We start from the raw sequence: 19,514 nt of genomic DNA on the forward strand, positions 1-19,514 counted from the left end.
AAGTATAAATATGAGCTGCTGTTGTCTGAACTAATTAAAGTATTTTAATACTTTTTTGAATTATGTAACTGAACAAATTATTTTCACTTTTCTAACCCTCAATTTTCTTCATCTATGAAATGGGAATAGGCATAGCAGAGGAAATTTGAGTTTGGGAAGGGCAATAATTTGCCTAAGGTCACAAAAAGTCACAAAAGCTAGATGGCACAGTAGATAGAGTACTGACTTTGGAGTCATGAGGACAGGAGATTGAATCCAGCCTCAGACACTTGACTCTTATTAACTGTGTGACCCTAGGCAAGTCACTTAACCCTGACTGCTTCTTATTCAGGAATATCTCCAATCATCATGATTCATATCTGGCCACTAGATCCATGTGACTCTGGAGGAGAAAGTGAGGTTGGTGACTTAGCACAGCATCGCCTTACTCAAATCCAATTCATGCGCTTGTCATGCCATCACCTCCTTGATGTTGTCCTCTTCTTTGAGGACAACAGGGGCGGCTAGGTGGTGTAATGGATAAAGCACCGGCCTTGGAATCAGGAGTACCTGGGTTCAAATCCTGTCTCAGACACTTAATAATTACCTAGCTGTGTGGCCTTGGGCAAGCCACTTAACCCCATTTGCCTTGCAAAAACCTAAAAAAAAAAAAATAAAGGACAACAAAGAAAACAAACAAACAAAATTGCAGAGTTGGGATTTGAACCTAGATACTCCCAACTCATAAGTATATAGTCTATAAACCAGGCACTATGCTAAGTGTTTTGCAACTGTTACACCATTTGCTATCCTATGAAGTAGCTGCTGCTATCCTCATTCTACTGATGAGGAAACTGAGGCACAGTCACCTAGCTGGTAACTGTTTGAGTCTGGATTTGAATTTAGGTCTTCCTGACTCAAGGCCCAGTGTTCTATCAACTGTGCCACCAAGTTGCCTCATGGAAACTCTAAAACATGTAAAAATGGGGCAATAGGTGTTATTATTATTATCATTATTATTGGAAAGACCCCTGAAGTTTGAATCTAAGTCTCAGTTCTTCTCCCACTGATCTATTGTCACATTACCTTGAACACTTTTCTTCCCTCTGGGTTTTAGTTTCCCCCGTCTGTAAAATGGGGATAATCGCCTCTTTATTGTTTACTTTCCAAGTTTTTTATGGGGATACTGGAAAATATCAAAGTATAGTGATTGGAGAGCTGGACTTAGGAGTTGGGAGCACCTGAGTTCAACTCCCATCTCTGTTTTACTTTACACAAATCACTGCCCTTCCCAAACTCAAATGTCCTCTACTGAAAAATGAAGGAATTGGACTTGTGAACCTATATAGTACCTTCTACCCCCAAATCTGTGAGTTTGTAAATATTATGTGTGTATGTAAAAGTATGGATGGATATCTGTATATGTAGGATAATCTCCAAGCTTGTTAACCACTCTGAGATTCTTCAATGTATTTCTTATCAGAGTTTCCTACTTAATGGGGACGGAGCACTTCCCATCAGGCTGATCTCACACCTTGTTCAAAATGGCAATTTGGCCATACAGCCTCATTTGTGTAATAGCCTCACACCAAAACAAAAAAATAAATAAAAATTTAACCTCTTCTCTCTTGTTCTTTCTCTTGGTCTTCTCTCTCCCCACCTTTCTCCATCCCCTAATCAGGAACTGCATCTCTGTGTTTCCCGAAAACTTTATGCCATTGAACATGGCTGCAGACTCCGAGGTCTACAACCAGGCAACTACTCTGTTCGCATCCGAGCTACCTCTTTGGCAGGAAATGGTTCATGGACTGAGAACACTTACTTCTATGTTGCAGATTATTGTAAGTTCCTTCTGTCAATCAGAAATGACTTGCCTATTGTGTGATAGAGCTTCATAGGCTGAAAACCCTTCCTTCTAAAGACTCAATCCTTTACTTGAGCAGCTCCAGATTTCATGGGAGGATTCTGTGTGATCATGACCAGATGAGTGGCCTGAAAAGTCTGTACTGCTATATTGTGAGAAGTGTGTATGTGTGTGTGTGTGCGCGTGTGTGTGTGTGTGCACATATGCATGTGCATGTGATGCACACTCAAAGAAGGCTTCCTTTAGGAAGAGGATTGAAGCTGGGCTGTAGCCATGAAACTCTCTAGAGACAAATATATGGACAACAAGGGCATGGGGTCTACATGATCAGGGTGGAAAGTATAATGGGCTTGAAGTCCAAAGAGTTCAAATTCTGACTCAGACACTAGCCAGTGTTGTGACCCAAGACCAGTCACTTAGTTTCTCTTAACCTCAGTTTGCTCATCTAGAAAATAAAGATAAGGGGCGGCTAGGTGGCTCAGTGGATAGAGCACTGGTCCTGGAGTCAGGAGTACCAGGGTTCAAATCCGGTCTCAGACACTTAATAATTACCTAGTTGTGTGGCCTTGAGCAAGCCACTTAACCCCATTTGCCTTGCAAAAAAAAATGAAGAAAATGAAGATAATTCTATCATTCACATATGGTTGTTGTGAGGATCAAATGTGCCCAATCTAGGTAAAGAAAATGCTTTGTGAATTGTATTTTTTATTTATTGAAGATTTTATTTATTTTGAGTTTTACAATTTTTCCCCCAATCTTACTTCCCTCCCCCCACCCCCCATGGAAAGCAATCTGTCAGTCTTTACTTTGTTTCTATTTTGTACATTGATCCTAATTGAGTGTGATGAGAGAGAAATAATATCCTTAAGGAAGAAACAAAAAGTCTAAGAGATAACAAGATCAGACAATAAGATAATCTGTTTTTTTTTTCTAAATTAAAGGTAATAGTCCTTGGTCTTTGTTCAAACTCCACAGTTCTTTCTCTGGATACAGATGGTATTCTACATTGCAGAGAGCCCCAAATTGTCCCTGATTGTTGCACTGATGGAATGAGCAAGTCCATCAAGATACATCATCACCCCCATGTTGCTGTTAGGGTGTATAGTGTTTTTCTGGTTCTGCTCATCTCAATCAGCATCAGTTCATGCAAATCCCTCCAGGCTTCCCTGAATTCCCATCCCTCCTGGTTTCTAATAGAACAATAGTGTTCCATGACATACCACAATTTGCTAAGCCATTCCCCAGTTGAAGGATACTTACTTGATTTCCAATTTTTTGTCACCACAAACAGGGCTGCTATGAATATTTTGGTACATCACTTGTACCCTTTTTCATCATCTCTTCAGGGTGTAGACCCAGTAGTGGTATTGCTGGGTCAAAGGGTATGCTTATTTTTGTTGCCCTTTCGGCATAGTTCCAAATTTCTCTCCAGAAAGGTTGGATGAGTTCACAGCTCCACCAACAGTGTAATAGTGTCCCAGATTTCCCACAACCCTTCCAACAATGATCATTATCCTTTCTGGTCATATTGGCCAGTCTGAGAGGTGTGAGGTGGTACTTCAGAGAAGCTTTAATTTACATTTCTCTAATAATTAATGATTTAGAGCAATTTTTCATATGACTATAGATTGCTTTGATTTCATCTGTGTGAATTGTAAAGCTCCACCATACATTAATAATAATGTTGCTAGGAATAATAGTAGCAACTAACATTTCTATAAGGTTACAAAATACTGTATATACATCCAGTATTTCATTTGAGTCTTACCCATGGTCTTGTGAGCTTAGATATGTTGTTAATTTATTATGGTTTATATATTATTGCATATTATTGGCCAATTTCCTTATTTTTAAGAATAGTTTTTCCTCAATTCCATGTAAAAACAATTTTTAACATTTTTAAAAAGTTTTGAGTTCCAAATTCTATGCCTTACTTCCTTCCCTTTCCTGAGACAGTAAACAATTTGGTATAGGTTATACACTTGCAACCATATGAAACATTTTCATCTAATATCCATATTTTAAAGAAAGAGAAGCTGAAGATCAGAGAGGTCACGAGACTTGCCCAGAGTCACACCTTTGCAAGTGATGGAATTTGAATCCAGATCTTGATTCCGAGGCTAGCATTCTATTTACTGTGCTAAAGTAAAGATGTGTGTGTGTGTGATTGGGCAAAATACTTCACCTTTAGTTCAGTTTCATCACCTGTAACTTCAGGAGATTGAATGAGAAGTTGTCTAAATCTCCATCCAACTGGAAAAGTCTGTGGGATCCAGATGGATAGACCTCAAGCTATGAAACACTTAAAGAAACTCTCCCCAGAGACAAGACCCCAGGGCGGGGGGGGGGGGGTCAGATTAGGGCAATTTCAATCTTCTAGTCAACAAAAATTATTAAGCAACTACTATGGACCAACAACAGTGCTAAGTCCTAGAGACACAGAGAAGGACAAGCCCTGTCCTCAAGGAATTTTCATTTGAATGAAGGAGAAAACATGTACAGAACTATGTACAAATAAGCAAAATAAATTGGAGATAATAGCAGAAGTAATCTAGCATTATGGAGACTCAAGAAAGATGTCTTACAGGAGGGAACTATGTATATTTGGATCCATGATCAATGATGCTTGGGTAACCTTGTTAGGTCATTGACTCCTCGATTCCAAGGTGGAAGGAACCTTAGTGACCAGATAACTCAAGCCTTTCACCTTAAAGAGGAGGGAACTGGGTGCAAGAGAGATGAACTTTCTTGTTCAAAATCTTAAGGTTATGAGGCAGCTAGGTGGTGCAGTGGATAGTGCACTGCCCTTGGAGTCAGGAGGACCTGAGTTCAAATGTGACCTTAGACACTTAATAATTACCTAGCTGTAACTTCAAATTGACATTGTATGAATGTTACCTTTATTTTTGTTTTTGTTCTGTTTCAGTAGATGTCCCATCGAATATTGCAAAATTTATCATCAGCCCAATCATCATAATGGTTTTCTTGATCTGCCTGGTTATAATTGTTTATGTCTTTGTGAAGAAGAAGTGAGTACAAACAAGATAATAAAATTAAAATTTTAAATGAAAAATGGGGGGGCAAGTAACCTAGGGAGAAAAGTATAATCTTTTTGATAGCACAGAGACACATTCAAAGAGACAATCTCACACACAAACACACACACACACACACACACACACACACATCATAGAGATATACAGACATGAACACACACAAGAAAACCCAATCCATGGGGTCAAGTTGTTCCCAGCAACCACCCAAAGCCTCTGTTCGCCTCTTCCAATCCAGAATACTTCAGTGCCAGAGATGGTGAGCACCTTGCCCTGTTAGGGACATGGGGCCATTGTTATTGAAGAACTGTCAGATGCCAACAAAGTACCTATAGAATAGGATAACTGTTCACTGGGAGACCCATGGGACTTCATTTGCTCATCAAGCATTTATTAAATGCCATCTGTATAGGGGCATCTAGGTGGTGCAGTGAATACAGCACTGGCCCTGGATTTAGGAGGACCTGAATTCAAATCCAGCCCCAGGCACTTAATAATTACCTAGCTGTGTAACCTTGGGTTACTTGTGTGACTTAACCCCATTGCCTTGCCAAAAAATTCCAATAAATAAATAAACAGACAGTAAATAAATAAATGCCATCTGAAGGTAGAGTTTTGGAGATTGGTTCAAGACAATCCCTTTTTCCCATTTGTGGTCATAAGAAGGCTATGACACATTTTCCAATATTTTACAGATACAATACTAGAGAATAGAAAAGAATGAGCAGTCCTTTGTATCTATGCCAGAGAAAGAAAAGATAATGGTTTGGTTAGGGCAGAAGATGAGTCAGCATGGTATAGTGGATTGAGAGCTGACCTGGAAGCCAGGTAGACCTGGGTTCAAGTCTCAGTTCTGACCCATACTGGCTTTCTTATCCTGGGCAAATCATTTCAACTTGAAGCATTCTCAACAATTCTATAAATCTTTAAGTAACACTGTGTTACAACCTGTGTTGGTAGAAGGATTTTCTTCATCTTGGATTTCACTTCCTATTTCTATCCCCTCCATAAAATGAACATGCTTTTAAGGAACCTAACAAATTCAGAAATCCATAGAAAAAACCGTATACCCTCCAAGAGTCTCTAACTTAGTGAATGCCAAACTCTCATTAAGAATCCAGTGATCGGGGTGATGTAGTGGATAAAGCACCGGCTCTGGAGTCAGGAGTACCTGAGTTCAAATCCAGCATCAGACACTTAATAATTACCTAGCTGTGTGGCCTTGGGCAAGCCACTTAACCCTGTTTGCCATGCAAAAACCTAAAAAAAGAAAAAAGAAAAAAAAAAGAATCCAGTGATCTCTTGGATTCCCTGAAGAACTGAATCTTTTATAGGACTCCAGACTCCTCACTTTCTCCAAAGAATTGAATAATCTACAGGGTTCCTTAAAAGCTAAAGTGAATTGGGGGGCAGAGGGTAAGAAGTAATTTATTCACATCAACAAATTCGCAAGGGAATTTCAACAAAATCTAACCAGTTGCTGGGTTCCACCATGAATCTCATGACCTCTAGGGTTACCACAAGGAATAGAATGATTTTCTTCATGATTTCCTAAAGATCTTAACAATCTAATCTCTAAAGTTCATTTAGATTCTAAAGACATTTGGGGCTTTTTCTTCCCTGTTATTCCAGGCAAACGGAAGGACCAACGGGCCCACTGTTCGCCTCTTCCAATCCAGAATACCTCAGTGCCAGTGATGGTGAGCACCTTGCCCTGTTAGGGACATGGGGCCATTGTTATTGAAGATTTGTCAGATTTTTATCTCCTCTTGCAACTGAGTCATATATGGACCCATGCATGTGTGTATGTGAATGTGTCTCAAATCCATATATGTCCGTTTTGATTAAGGAGTGATTGAAGAACAAGATTTGGCCAACCTTTCATTTTCCAGTTCTTCCTTCCTTAGACCTAGAATTCTGGGTCCCTGCCACTGAGTTACACTCTGGATATCCCACCTCTTTGTCCAAGAGCATGTGTGAGAAGCCCAAGGTTGTATCAGCCCTGCCTTCCAATATCATTGGTTCACAAATTTAGAAATGTCGGTCATGAGTGATGACATACCCATGAGTGATAAGGAGGGAAACTATGTGGACCTATTACCCTCCCACCTTGCTGTATCTGTGAAAGCACCTGTCCTCCCTAACTCCCTCCCCTACTAGCACATCCATGGACAGGAGCAGAAATATGAGAGAATGGTCTACAAATTTAGACTTCACTCTCCCCAAAGGTGTGGATTCAGATCCCACTGTTCACTGAATGGATTTATGACAGGTAGTCTTATGGATAGTTCCCTGGGCATACCCTAATTCCACTTCTGATTATGCTTCTCAGTAGTTGTGTAAATGTGGGTATCACTCTGGGTCTCCATAAAATAAGGGCTTTGGGACATGGATGGCCTCTAGTCTCTTCCTGCTCTAAGTTTATGATTTTGCCTTGGGGTCTGCTCCTAACCATAATTCCTTGGGCAAATCTGGGCTATTTCTCTCTAAAATGATCACAACCTTGGAGGGCTGTGGTGAGATTCTGCAGTGAGAGTGATAACTGAGCATTCTGGAAAGGGGGGCCATGGATGTCCCATAAACACCAAGGTTTTTTGTGGGTTGTTGCAGTTTATGTACCAGATGAATGGGAAGTAGCCCGAGAAAAAATCAGCCTCCTCCGTGAGCTTGGTCAAGGCTCTTTTGGCATGGTTTATGAGGGCAATGCCAAGGACATCGTTAAGGGGGAGGCCGAGACCCGTGTGGCTGTGAAGACAGTGAATGAGTCTGCCAGCCTCCGGGAACGTATTGAGTTCCTGAATGAGGCTTCCGTCATGAAAGGCTTCAGCTGCCATCATGTGGTGAGTCACATCTGTGTGTATTTACCAATGGTGGCTTCAAGGGTAATACCAATCAAGGGTTATCCATGGTGGGGGGAAAAGCATTCGATAGATAACACAGCCCACCTCAGATGTGGAGAAACACGTAAGGGGAAGTAGACCCAGACCCTGCTCCCAGGGAACTCCCAAACTAGGGGAGCCTTAGAAGGACCAGATCAGGGTCTTGTTCTTATGTAGATGGTTCAGTCTGGAGAAGGGAAAAAAAGCACTTTTCTGGGCTCTGTTTTGGGTGGTAACTCATGAGTTTAGGGAAACAGGGGAACCAAGGGGAGAAGAAAAAAGGAAGTGATCCAAGGTAATAGAGTAGCTATCATAGATCTGAATTCTGAGGAAAAAGGATTGGCACAGTTTAGAGAGTTCATTTCAGCCAGTGCATTTCTTCCTTTTGAGAACCGTTCTGGATTTTGTGGCTTTTCTTACTCACCCTACCCCACCACTCAAGCCCTGTCCAAGGACACTTGCTTAAGCCTAGCCTGTCTTCATCCTACAGGTCCGCCTCCTGGGAGTGGTCTCCAAAGGGCAGCCTACTCTGGTGGTCATGGAGTTGATGGTACATGGGGACCTGAAGAGTTACCTCCGTTCCCTACGGCCGGATGCAGAGGTCAGTGGGTCAAAAAAAAAAAAGCCTAGGGAGCTAAACCTTTCTTGGTCCATTTTTGCAAGTTTTTACTCCACTCACCCACCTTTTCTTCCTTCAGAACAACCCTGGTCGCCCTCCCCCAACCCTCCGGGAGATCATACAGATGGCTGTGGAGATTGCAGATGGCATGGCCTATTTGAATGCCAAGAAATTTGTTCACAGAGACCTAGCTGCCCGAAACTGTATGGTTGCCGAAGACTTTACTGTCAAGATAGGAGGTAGGTTCTTGGGGTTCGGAGAGGTAAAAACTCTTGAGATGGGGCTGCATTTGTTTGGCAGCAGTCATTAAGAAAGGAAAATTTAGATAACAAAGTACAATTCTGTCACTTATTCCCAATATGACCCAGAGCAAGGGTCACCCCTCTAGGTCTCAGTTTCTTTATCTGCACAATGAGGCTAGATTCAATGATTTGTGAGTTTTCTTACAGGCAGTGTTCTTGCAGTATGCTACATACTAGATTAGAAAAGAGACAATGGGGGCCACCTGGGTGGCTCAGTGGAGAAAGCACCAGCCCTGGAGTCAGGAGGACCCGGGTTCAAATGTGGCCTCAGATACTTAATAATTGCTTAGCTGTGTGACCTTGGGCAAGTCACTTAACCCCATTGCCTTAAATAAATGTTTAAAAAAATTTTTTTAAAAGATCCTTGAAAAAAAGAAAAGAGACAGTGCCTACCCTCAAGGAGCTTCCATTCTAATGTAGGAAGAGTGCACTCAAAAGAGAGCTGAAAAGCAAGGGGGATAGGGTTGGCAGAGGTGGGGAGTACCCAGGAACCCACACAGGGACATTAAGTCAGAAGGAGAGAAGGGAAATGAAGGATTGTTTCAGTGACAAAATCCAGGGCATCCAAAACAGTCAGGAGGGGAATGAAGCTTTGATTCTGTGAACGGAGGTTCTAAGATTCCATAAATAGTTAGTTTCTAAGGTCCTTTCCAGGTAGGGGTATGCTAGTGAATGTTTAACAGGTCCTTAGAATGGAGGGGGGAAACCTACTAATAACAAATCTGCATGACACATTTCCAGAGTTTAATCTCCATCACTCTAGACAGTCAAAAAATACCAAACCAATAAATCAAGTCCTGGTCTTGGTTTGCCTGTTTCTGAGGGGTAATTGCACACTGAAAATTTAATAGTTGAGTTTCTCATGAGCAGGTTGACTCCAACGTGCCCCTGATCCCAAGTCTGGAAGTGGGATCTCTAGCCTCATAAAGCACCCTGGTTCATAGGGAGCTATGAGACACAAATAGAGTTTTGGGTTTTTTTGTTTTGTTTTGTTTTGGTTTTAGGTTTTTGTAAGGCAAATGGAGTTAAGTGGCTTGCTCAAGGCCACACAGCTAGGTCATTAGTAAGTGTCTGAGGCCGGATTTGAACCCAGGTACTCCTGACTCCAGGGCCGGTGCTCTATCCACTGTGCCACCTAGCCACCCATGAGACACAAATAGAGTTAACAAGAATAGACACAATTTTGTTTTGTAATGCAAACATTACTAATCAGGGTCCAAGGCGGATGTTAGCTATTGAACAGGTAATAAGGACAAGGTTTCCTTGAAAAGACAGCTGGCCTGTAAAGGATGGAGGGAAATCTAGGAGGAGAAAAGAGCACAAGGAAAGGCAAGGAAGCAGGAGAGTTCACAGCTTCTTTTGGAGGAATATAAGATCATGTATAAGGTTAAAATACTTAGTATGGGGTGTGGCTAGGTGGCGCAGTGGATAGAGCACCGGCCCTGGAGTCAGGAGTACCTGGGTTCAAATCCGGCCTCAGACACTTAATAATGACCTAGCTGTGTGGCCTTCGGCAAGCCACTTAACCCCGTTGCCTTGCAAAAACTAAAAAAAAATACTTAGTATGGGGCTGAATTGTGGAAAGCCTTGAAAGACAGGCAGAAGAATTTGAACTTCTGCAGGAGGCAATAGGGAGCCATTGACAATTTTTCCAGGAGTGGAGTAAAATAATCAGATGATTAAAATGACCAAATCTATAGCTAGGCTTTATTCCTGAATCTCCCCACATTAGTCACTTTCAAAGATTTGGGGGGGGGGGGGAGGTAGAATGTGTGTTTGGGAGAGGAAAGATTGGTGCCAGACTCTGTTGGGGAAATAGGATAAAGGGAGTGAGTTGTCTATGAGATATCTTTCTAACAGTCTTTTAACTATTTGTTGCCAGACTTTGGGATGACCAGAGACATCTATGAGACAGATTATTATCGAAAAGGGGGCAAAGGTTTGCTCCCAGTGAGGTGGATGGCGCCAGAATCTTTAAAGGATGGTGTCTTTACTACCTATTCAGATGTGTGGTAAGTACCCTATCTGAGGGTCTCCCAAGACCTTGTGGACTTCAGTTCTGAGTTGGGAAGAGAGTGGAGTTCAGAGCTTTGGGGCCTACCTACAGGAAGGCTTCCCTCTGATCATGACCTTCATGTTTTTATTCTCAGGTCCTTTGGTGTGGTCCTGTGGGAGATCAGCAGCCTGGCTGAGCAGCCTTACCAAGGCCTGTCTAATGAGCAGGTCCTGAAATTTGTGATGGATGGAGGGTACCTGGACCAACCCGATAATTGTCCAGAGAGAGTGTAAGTATTTTGTAAAGGGGGGGATTGAAAGGACCCTGACAAAAGAAATGGTTATATTTGAATAATACTAGCTTTTCTCATTTTTTGCAATACGTTTTCCATTTCTCTAACTTTTAAAAGCATTCTCCCTTCAGTGAACTTGTGAGGTAAGTGATAATAAGAAGAATAAGTTACCATGTCAATAGAGTTTTATATACATTATCTGATTTGATTCCCACTATACCCTGGGAGTTAGGTAATGTAAATAATTTCTGAATAAGCTTATTTTTACAGGTGTTTATTATCTCTCCCTCCCATATTTTACTCTGAGCAAGGCACTTAAGCTCTTTTTGCCTCAGTTTCCTCAACTGTAAAATGAGGATGCTAGCAGCAGTTGCCTCCTAGGGTTGTTGTGAAGCTCAAATGAGATAATATTTGAGAAACTCTTTGGACATAGTAGGTGATATATAAATTCTTATTCTCTTCCCTCCACTTTTTCTCTTTCCACCTTTAATAGAAATAAAATTTTAAACCATCTTCAATACATATAGTCCAGCAAGCCAAATTCTCACTTTGGCTGTCTCCAAATATCCTTGTCATTCTGTCTGGACGGTGTGATTATCTTTGGCCTTCTAGACCCCTGGTTCATCCCTGCTGTGACTTAAAACCTTTTAATGATTTGCACAGGATCATTCAACTAAGTGGTGTGACATTCATTATTCCCATTTGGCAGAATAGACTTAGATGGAATGGAAGATTAAAAACTGGAAGGAGAACCTAGCTGCCCTGTCATTTCAGAAAAGATGAAAAAGAAAACCCGACCTGTGCAAGTAATTTGACATAGGTTATGTAGGGAGTAAGCAGAGAAAGCCAGGACTCAAACCCCAGACCTCAGTCTCTGAATCCAGCCCTCTTCCAATAAAACCATGGGCAGATGACTCATGAGCATCAGAGCTTGGAATTTCCTTGCTTCTGAGTGTCTTCCTTCTCTGGACCTCAGTTGCTTCCTTTGTAAAATGAGAGAATTGTCTTATCCCAGTTTTATCCCAACTCTGACATTCTGTATTCTAAGGGACCTCTCCCAACTCTGACATTCTCTGTTCCACGGACCCTCCACAGCTCTGACATTGTGTGTTTTAAAGGCTCTTCCGGTTATGTCCTTCTGTCATCTTGTGACTCTATTTGCTGACCCCAGAAAGCCAGAGTAACAGTCATTATTTCTTTTGTTTTCAGATCTAACAATTGGCTTTTCCAATATCAAAGTACTTTAGACTTAAATGCCCTCTCCCACCCTGAATCTGACTGAGGGTCCTGTCCTGAGACTGCCTAATTCACACAATACAATATCCAATAATTCCCATGGAAGCCTATCAGTATTAGAATGCAGTCTCCTGGGGGGGGGGGGCACATGTTATATGCCTTTGGAAGCCCCTGAAGTCCTGGACTCTGTGAACACACAGGAAGGAGGGAATCCTTGTTGCTATAGAGAAGAAGGCTGCTTCTTCCAGCATCCTCCCCCCCCCATTTTCCTAATAAGGCAATAAGTCCAGTAGAAGTGACCTAACTTAGCCAAGGGAGGGTCTCTGTCTCCTTCTACACCATGGCATCCTTGCCAAGGTAACCCACCCTGAAAGAAACTCTCTCCTTTTGCAGGAATAGCCTAATGCAGATGTGCTGGCAGTACAACCCCAAGATGCGCCCCACCTTCATTGAGATCATCGAGATGCTGAAAGATGACCTCCACCCCAGCTTCCGGGAGGTCTCCTTTTTTTACAGCGAGGAAAACAAGCCCCCAGAGAGTGAGGAGTTTGAGATGGACTTTGAAAACATGGAAAGCATCCCCCTGGACCCTTCTTCTTACTCCCAGAAAGACGAGGTCCTGGGGAGGGACAATGGGCCATCCCTGGGTCTTAAGGGAAACTATGAGGAGCGGATACCTTATACCCACATGAATGGGGGTAAGAAGAATGGACGCATCCTCTCCTTGCCAAGGTCGAACCCTTCCTAACATTTCCCTTTTGGGGATGAGTGTTTTGGCTCCCCCCCACCCCGGGGCTTTGATGTTCTCACCGGATGGATGGCCCGCCCCCTCCGGGAAATCTCAGGATTCCTCTGATTGCTGCCACCCTGCGATAGACACACGACTCAGACCCTACCATCCCTCCCCTTCCACCCCCTTCTCATTTCTGTCCAGTCAGTTCAGTGACTCGGATGCCGATTTCATTTCTGTCGTGCCTGGCTGTCTGTGGACCTCACTGTGAAACCCGTGTCCTGGGAGACAACCTCCTGGGGTTGCTGGCATCCCGGTCACCACTGCTCCCAAAGGGGGAGCGAGAGAAGCCTTGACCGGCTGTGTTTTCAAGCACAGGACACTTTGCCAGGGTCCAGGTTTCTTCAAGCAGAGCCCTTGTTTGTGGGGGGGAGAAAAACTTTCAAAAGTGGGGGGAGGGCGGGGAACCAACCCACCTAACCACAAACAAACTCATACATCAATCCTTTTCCAACAGAATTCCAGGCTTTTCAGGATACTCCCCAGAAATTGTTTCTTTTGTTTAAAGACTGAAGAATATTTTTTAAGAAAAAACAACACAAAATCAGTTCTATTAGTTTCTCAGATTGACCAATAGCTGCTGCTCTCACACTTTTTCATGGGTTTCCAACCCTCAAGTGTGTGTGCTTGGGTGTGTACCTGTGTGAGTGTGTCTGTGTTGTGTGTCTGTACCTCTGGTGTGTGTCTCCCTCAGTGTACACACGCCAACGAAAGACTCTTGTATCATTCTCAGAGGGGCTTTGGACTCCTTCGGGGTGTGTGCCTCTTTTCTTCTCCAGTTTGCTGGAGGGACAGTACCCCCAAACCAGTGGTTTTTGTTATGAGATCCCCATGCTTGTCCCTTCCCTCTCGCACTTGCTCATTTATGTTTGGTGATTGCATCTTCTAGGAGCCAGGATCTCTGGAGCGGGGGATGAGGGTAGAAAATTGGGGGTTCAGCTTGAAGCTGGTAATCCTTTCAAGACCAAAAAAAAAAGTCAGAAAAAAAATCCAATGGAGGTCTCCAGTTCTCTTTTCCCCTCACCTCCCGCCGTGGCAACCTAAAGCATACCTTTGTTGGGTTTAAGCATATTTAATTTTTTTTTAAGTTTTAAACATTAACTTCATATAAGTTATTGACTGTTTTCGATTCTTAGGTTTGGGCTTTTTAGGTCTGTGTTCTGCAGGTGTGGTTTCTTTGGTCTGAAAGCGACCTATTGATCTGGGAATAAACTGATTTTAACTGATCACAAGCTGAGGAGCTGAGAGGCATAAGTTGAGTTTGTACTTGATGAGGCTATAGAAATAGGTTCCTGATTTATTTCATTTGTGTGCAGGTGTGTATGTGTTTGTGTGTGTGCGCACGCACGTGCACATATGTGCACGCCAAGATCTGTGAGCTGAGACCTCAGCAAGGGCAGGTGTGATGGACACAGATATCCTCCTCCTCTATCTCTTCTCTCACTCCTTTCTCCTCTGCTCCTCTTCCTCCCTTCTTCCAGTCCACCTCTTGTCCTTTTATTGTCCCCTCTCTCTAAACCTTTCCTCTCCTCCTCTTCTCCTATCTTCTTCTCTTTTCCTCCTTTTCTTCTCCCCCCCTTCCCATTCTTCCTGGACTCAACTCAGCTTTTCTTCTTTTCCTTCTTCCTGTCCTCTCTCAAATATTCTTTTCTTCCCCATTTTGTCCCACTTCCTCTCTCTCATGTATGTTTTCCATAAATACTAGAGGAAAAATATTTAATGCAGGAGAGCCTCCACCCCACCCAAATACTTAGGAAAAGGAACAGACCACATTAACTAGTGTCTGAGAGAGAATCTGAAAATAAATGTCAGCCTCATCCTAAGGGTCCTATCTTCACTTTCCTCACCTTTGGTCTCACTTGTGTCTTTTTTTCAGTGCAAATGGGTGGGAAATCAACAGCTCCCAAGGTTCTCCCAGATGATGACTTGGTCCCCTGCATGGCCTTTGGCCAAACCATCTCAACCTGGAGCTTGGCAGAGGTAGAGGCTGGTGGGTGGAGAGTGAGGTATTAAATTCAGGTTTTAATGTCCATGTATTATGACTTATCCAAAGCCCTTAAATCATAGCTGTTTCTCATTGGGCAAATGTGGCGGCCCAGATGGAGAAGATCCCTTGATCCAGTTTCTCAGAAGGTTGCTCCCATCAATCATCCCTAAGATGTAGTGGTGGTCCTGGCTCTCCTTTCCTCTTACTCCCTTGCTTGCCCACTTTTTCTCAGGTATTCCATGGCCTTGATACTGCAGGCTTCTGGGAGTTGCTTCTCCCTTCCCAAAATTGTGATTAAGAACAGGATTGAGAAGTAATAAGGATCCTCCTTCCAGCCTCATAACCTTTTGGTCAGGGATACAAGTGAAAAAGAAATCTAGGTCAAGCCTGTGGCTAAGACACGGGGGATTTCCCCTTGCAGTTATCATAGAAGTGACCGCCCTTAAGAGATGGTCTGATTGGACAAAGGTGCAAATGGAAGAGGGCGTGCACTCAAAAGTCACCATGAGGAGGTCGTGTTTTCCCTAGTACCCTATAGGTAGTAATGAGCAGCTCAACACTACATTATCAGGAAAGAAGAGAGATGTATTCTCACATTTTTTTCTAATTCAGAAAGGTTTTCTTATTAGGAAAATAAAATTTATTTATTTTAATATAATATAAATCACTGTAAAAATTTGTTTTCTTAAATTGAAAAGTGTGTCAATTTTTATTGATGAAAAATTTGCAGGAGGGTGCAGTGCGATGATTTTTTTTCCTCTTCTGTCATAGTCTACCTCAGTCTTGTAAGGATGTCTTCAATGAGGGATGGATTTTGATTGGAAGCAGCTTTGTCTGGGCCCAGTCTGAACCAGAATGATTGATGTCAGTGGATGGCAATGCTAGGGACCCAGGAGGGTCATTGTGGGTGGGCTCAGGTAGAAGGGTCTGGTCCCTCCTTGTATAATCTAATGAGTGGAATAGGGACCCCCATGTAAGTCATGCCCCACCTCCCCTTCTAACATTTCCCCCAATCCCACGATTTAACAATACCATTTCAAGATGGGCATAATTTTTGACCTTGCCATCTAGTCCCTGTTTTTCCCAGGGAGGCTCAGTAGGAGATTGCCATCTGAAATGAAATATCCATATCTCTCCTGGTTCCTACCCTCAGGAATGGATCCAATTCTTCCGTCAGAACTTTGTGGTCTCAGTGACCAGTTAGAGCCTCGTGAGTACAAATCTGTTGTGTGTGGTTTGGTCATTTCAGGGGAAGTCTTCACGGGTCAGGAGGGGGGGAGTACAGAATTACAAAGGTTGAGCTATTGCCAATGTTAAAAACAACAAAACAACAAAAACCAAGTGTACTTTCCCCAAGTGTACTTGGTGCTGGACCTCTACTCAAATGTACAACATAATTTTTTTTTCCATGTTATTTTTTGGATGGAAAAAATGCAATTAAAATGATCATTTTTATAATGCAATATATATTCAAAGAAACAAAGAGGAACCTGGCACAACCTGGATTGTCTGTGAATTGACTTTTAAACCAACCTCTATAGGCCCTTTTTAATTCACAGAATTCAGAAGGTTCATTGAAGTAGGGTGACCACATACTGGGTTCATCCTATGAGGACTGGGAAGTTCAATATCAATAGAAGAGTCTATATACTCCACAGGCATCGTGAAGTGCCAAAATCAATAACAGCTTGGGTCTTTTTTTTTCCTTCTCTCGTATTTTACTGTGTACAACAGAATTACTTCAATCTTTGTCTCTCTGTCTCTCTCGAGTTTGTAGATATATGCTGCAAGGTTTGGTTAATGCAGATCTCTATTAATGGAGTGAAAAGTAGCCAGGTGTGTTGCAGAATGCCAACGTTTGTATCATGTTGATGGTGAATTCTTGGTCCTTGGGTAATTGGGGATGGCAGAGCTGAGTGGGCACTTTCAGGTGTCGCTCAGGCTAGATCTGTGCTTTAGATGACCAGCTGTGACCAAAACCAAGTTTGGCAAATGGGGTGTGAGTGTGGGGAAGAAGCTTAGCTTTGGCCTTTACCTGGTTCCATGCAGGGAGAATCCTAGAAAAAATCCTTTCATCTTGGGAAATGAACGTATTCTCTCATTTGCTTGGATATGAAGGTTCAAACAAGAAAGGATGGGGAAGATCCAAGAGCCATGTTCCAAAGGGGTCATAGGCCTGGAAGCTCCTCTGATGTGATAGTGTAGGCAGAGGACAGGAGAGTGATGAGAGGAGGCAGGAGGGGGAAGCTAGTGATGGGTCTCTGTCTTTCCCATTAATCTTGGTGCCTGAGAGTAAGCTTGACCCTTAATAGACTTCAGCCTAAAACAGTTGCACACCTCATCATCCATCCTTTTAACACAACATCCCACTGCATTCACCCCTCACCCCATGCTCAGCTGAGCCCTGCTTTGGAAAGCTTTGACCTAGAATGGCTTGGGGAAGAAACAGATTTACAAAGATTCTTGAGCTCTGATGACCAGAAACCTTAGTTTCTGGAACAAGGAGCTAAAGTTTACAAATTTCCCCCGGGATAGAAGAAAGGAAGCCTTGAAAGACCCCTTGAGATCATGGAGAGTGGGTCATCCTTCCTGAATGAGTTCTGTGCTGTTAATATACTTAGATGTGGTTTGGATTTCCCTCATCTGGATTTCTCAGGGTTCTCTGGTGGATGATGAAGAGAATACTTCCGACTTCCCGTTCTCTGTGGCCCCAGCCCCAGTCATCTAGTAACAAACTTGGCCAAACTAAACCTCAGCCGGGTCCTTAATTCCAGATGCTTTGAAATCAAGGTGTTAGACCAGCTGGAGATGATAAGCCTTTGGGGATGATAAGATTTATAACAACTTTCTATATATTTCAAATAGAACTGGTCTCTCTTGCTTGGCTCTCCCCTAACTCTAGTGGCTTCTGAGCCACTCTTAAGGCTCGAGTCCTTTGTTATTTTTTCCAGTGTTTGATTGTATCTGTATAATTAAGACTCCTGTAGAAAGGCCTAAGGAAAAGGCCTTTTCTGGGATGACTTCAAGGTGAAATTCAGTTTTTGCATTTTGAGTTGCTCAACAGCTGACATTGTTCCCCTTTGTCCCAGCAGAAAGGGAACTAGCACTGGCTGCTGAGGGAAGCCCCTTGGCCAAAGTAGCTGTGAAAGAAGGAGGGGGCATCCTCTAGGTCTCCTAGTCACCCTCAGGCTAGTTCTGAAGTCTGCCTTACTCAGGCTTGGACTTATTTATTTATTTTCTATGTCAGCTATGTCAGCAGTGAACCCAACACAGAATGGGAACTGGGAGTGGGGATTCCATGCTACCCACAAACCAGCCTTAGAGGGCTAGTCAGTTCAGCTTTCCCATCTTGTTAGGCTGTACCATGGGCATCAGTCCCTGACCTCCCTGCATTAGTAGAAGGATCCCATGACCTACTGTCAGTGCATCTCGTTCCCAACCGTGGCTGAGCATCTGTCTGCTCCCTGAAGGTCTTGGGCCACATTTCTCCCATTCTGGGAGTCTCCCAAGCCTCCTTGCCAATGGGTGGCTCTGCTTCCATCCTTCATAATGTTCTGCATTATACTGACTGAAAACATATTGGTTTCATGTAGGAAATACTTTCCAATGGGATCATCCATCTTCCCCCCCAAAATACCCAGGGTCTCTGAGTTCAGGGAGAAGAAGGAAGAAGAGATGATGGTATGGCTTTAGAGTTAAAGCAATGGATTTGGGAAGGGGTTGAATCTGGGAAGAGTACTAGGTGAGGTTTGGCTTGGAGCCATAAGAGTCAGGCTCCCAGAATGCCTCAGGGGTCCCTGAGAGGACCCTATTCCTCAGGTCCCAGAACGGTGCCAGTTCCTTTTGCAGATGCCTCCAGCTTGATAGTAATGTGTAAAAGGATCAAATGTGCCATGGTTTAAAAAAAAAAACAAAAAAACTTCAAAAAAACTCAGAAAAACAAAACAAAACAAAAAAAGCTTGATTACTTTTTTCAATGTTTTCATACAAAGAGCCAAGCAGTGACATGTACAGAGATGCCTTTGAATATTAAAAAAAAAAATCTTGCTGTGTGTAAACCATTGAACAATTAACTGTTTATATTAAAATTCTGAATAAATTATCGGAGAATCACTTTGGCTGTGCTGACTCTGCTCTGTGGTTCTGGGCTCCAACCTACTTCTTTGGAAGCCTTGTGTTCATCCCTGAGATCTAAGAAACAAGCCCTTTGACTTTCCTCTGAAGTTTGAAACCAGAAACTGATACTGGGTAGGCAAACTTTCCTAACTATGGGCCCCTCATCCCTTGAGATGTTCTAGTGGAGGAGAGACAGCATGGTAATTAATTGAACTTCCTAATGATTGAGGCTGCTCAGAAATGGAATCAGTTAACTACGGAGATAGAGAACTCCTCATCCCTTGAATTTAGTGATTTGGGGCAAGTCTCTTTCCTTCTCTTTTATCATCTAAAAAAACAATCAAACAGGGCTTGGAATTGTTGGTTTCTAAAGAAAAAAATAATGTAACTTGTAGCCCAGG

The 19,514-nt window shown here is 42.8% G+C and overlaps 1 protein-coding gene across 3 annotated transcripts in view; it reads left to right on the forward strand.

The window, feature by feature from the left end:
- The window catches only part of INSR (insulin receptor), a 160,478-nt gene extending 141,853 nt beyond the window's left edge, over positions 1-18,625 (forward strand). For 2 of the 3 annotated variants that reach the window (XM_074205131.1, XM_074205134.1), the window contains 9 exons: positions 1,661-1,820; positions 4,770-4,872; positions 6,529-6,596; positions 7,507-7,736; positions 8,266-8,376; positions 8,474-8,633; positions 10,579-10,708; positions 10,847-10,981; positions 12,614-18,625. In XM_074205131.1, coding sequence (XP_074061232.1) covers positions 1,661-1,820; positions 4,770-4,872; positions 6,529-6,596; positions 7,507-7,736; positions 8,266-8,376; positions 8,474-8,633; positions 10,579-10,708; positions 10,847-10,981; positions 12,614-12,968 — 1,452 coding nt within the window. In that variant the 3' untranslated portion in view covers positions 12,969-18,625. The remainder of the gene's footprint in view (positions 1-1,660; positions 1,821-4,769; positions 4,873-6,528; positions 6,597-7,506; positions 7,737-8,265; positions 8,377-8,473; positions 8,634-10,578; positions 10,709-10,846; positions 10,982-12,613) is intronic. The other variant, XM_074205133.1, reaches the window with a different exon arrangement.
- Positions 18,626-19,514: the final 889 nt, after the last annotated feature.

Source organism: Macrotis lagotis, chromosome X (assembly GCF_037893015.1).
Source record: "Macrotis lagotis isolate mMagLag1 chromosome X, bilby.v1.9.chrom.fasta, whole genome shotgun sequence".
NCBI classification, from domain to species: Eukaryota; Metazoa; Chordata; class Mammalia; order Peramelemorphia; family Peramelidae; genus Macrotis; species Macrotis lagotis.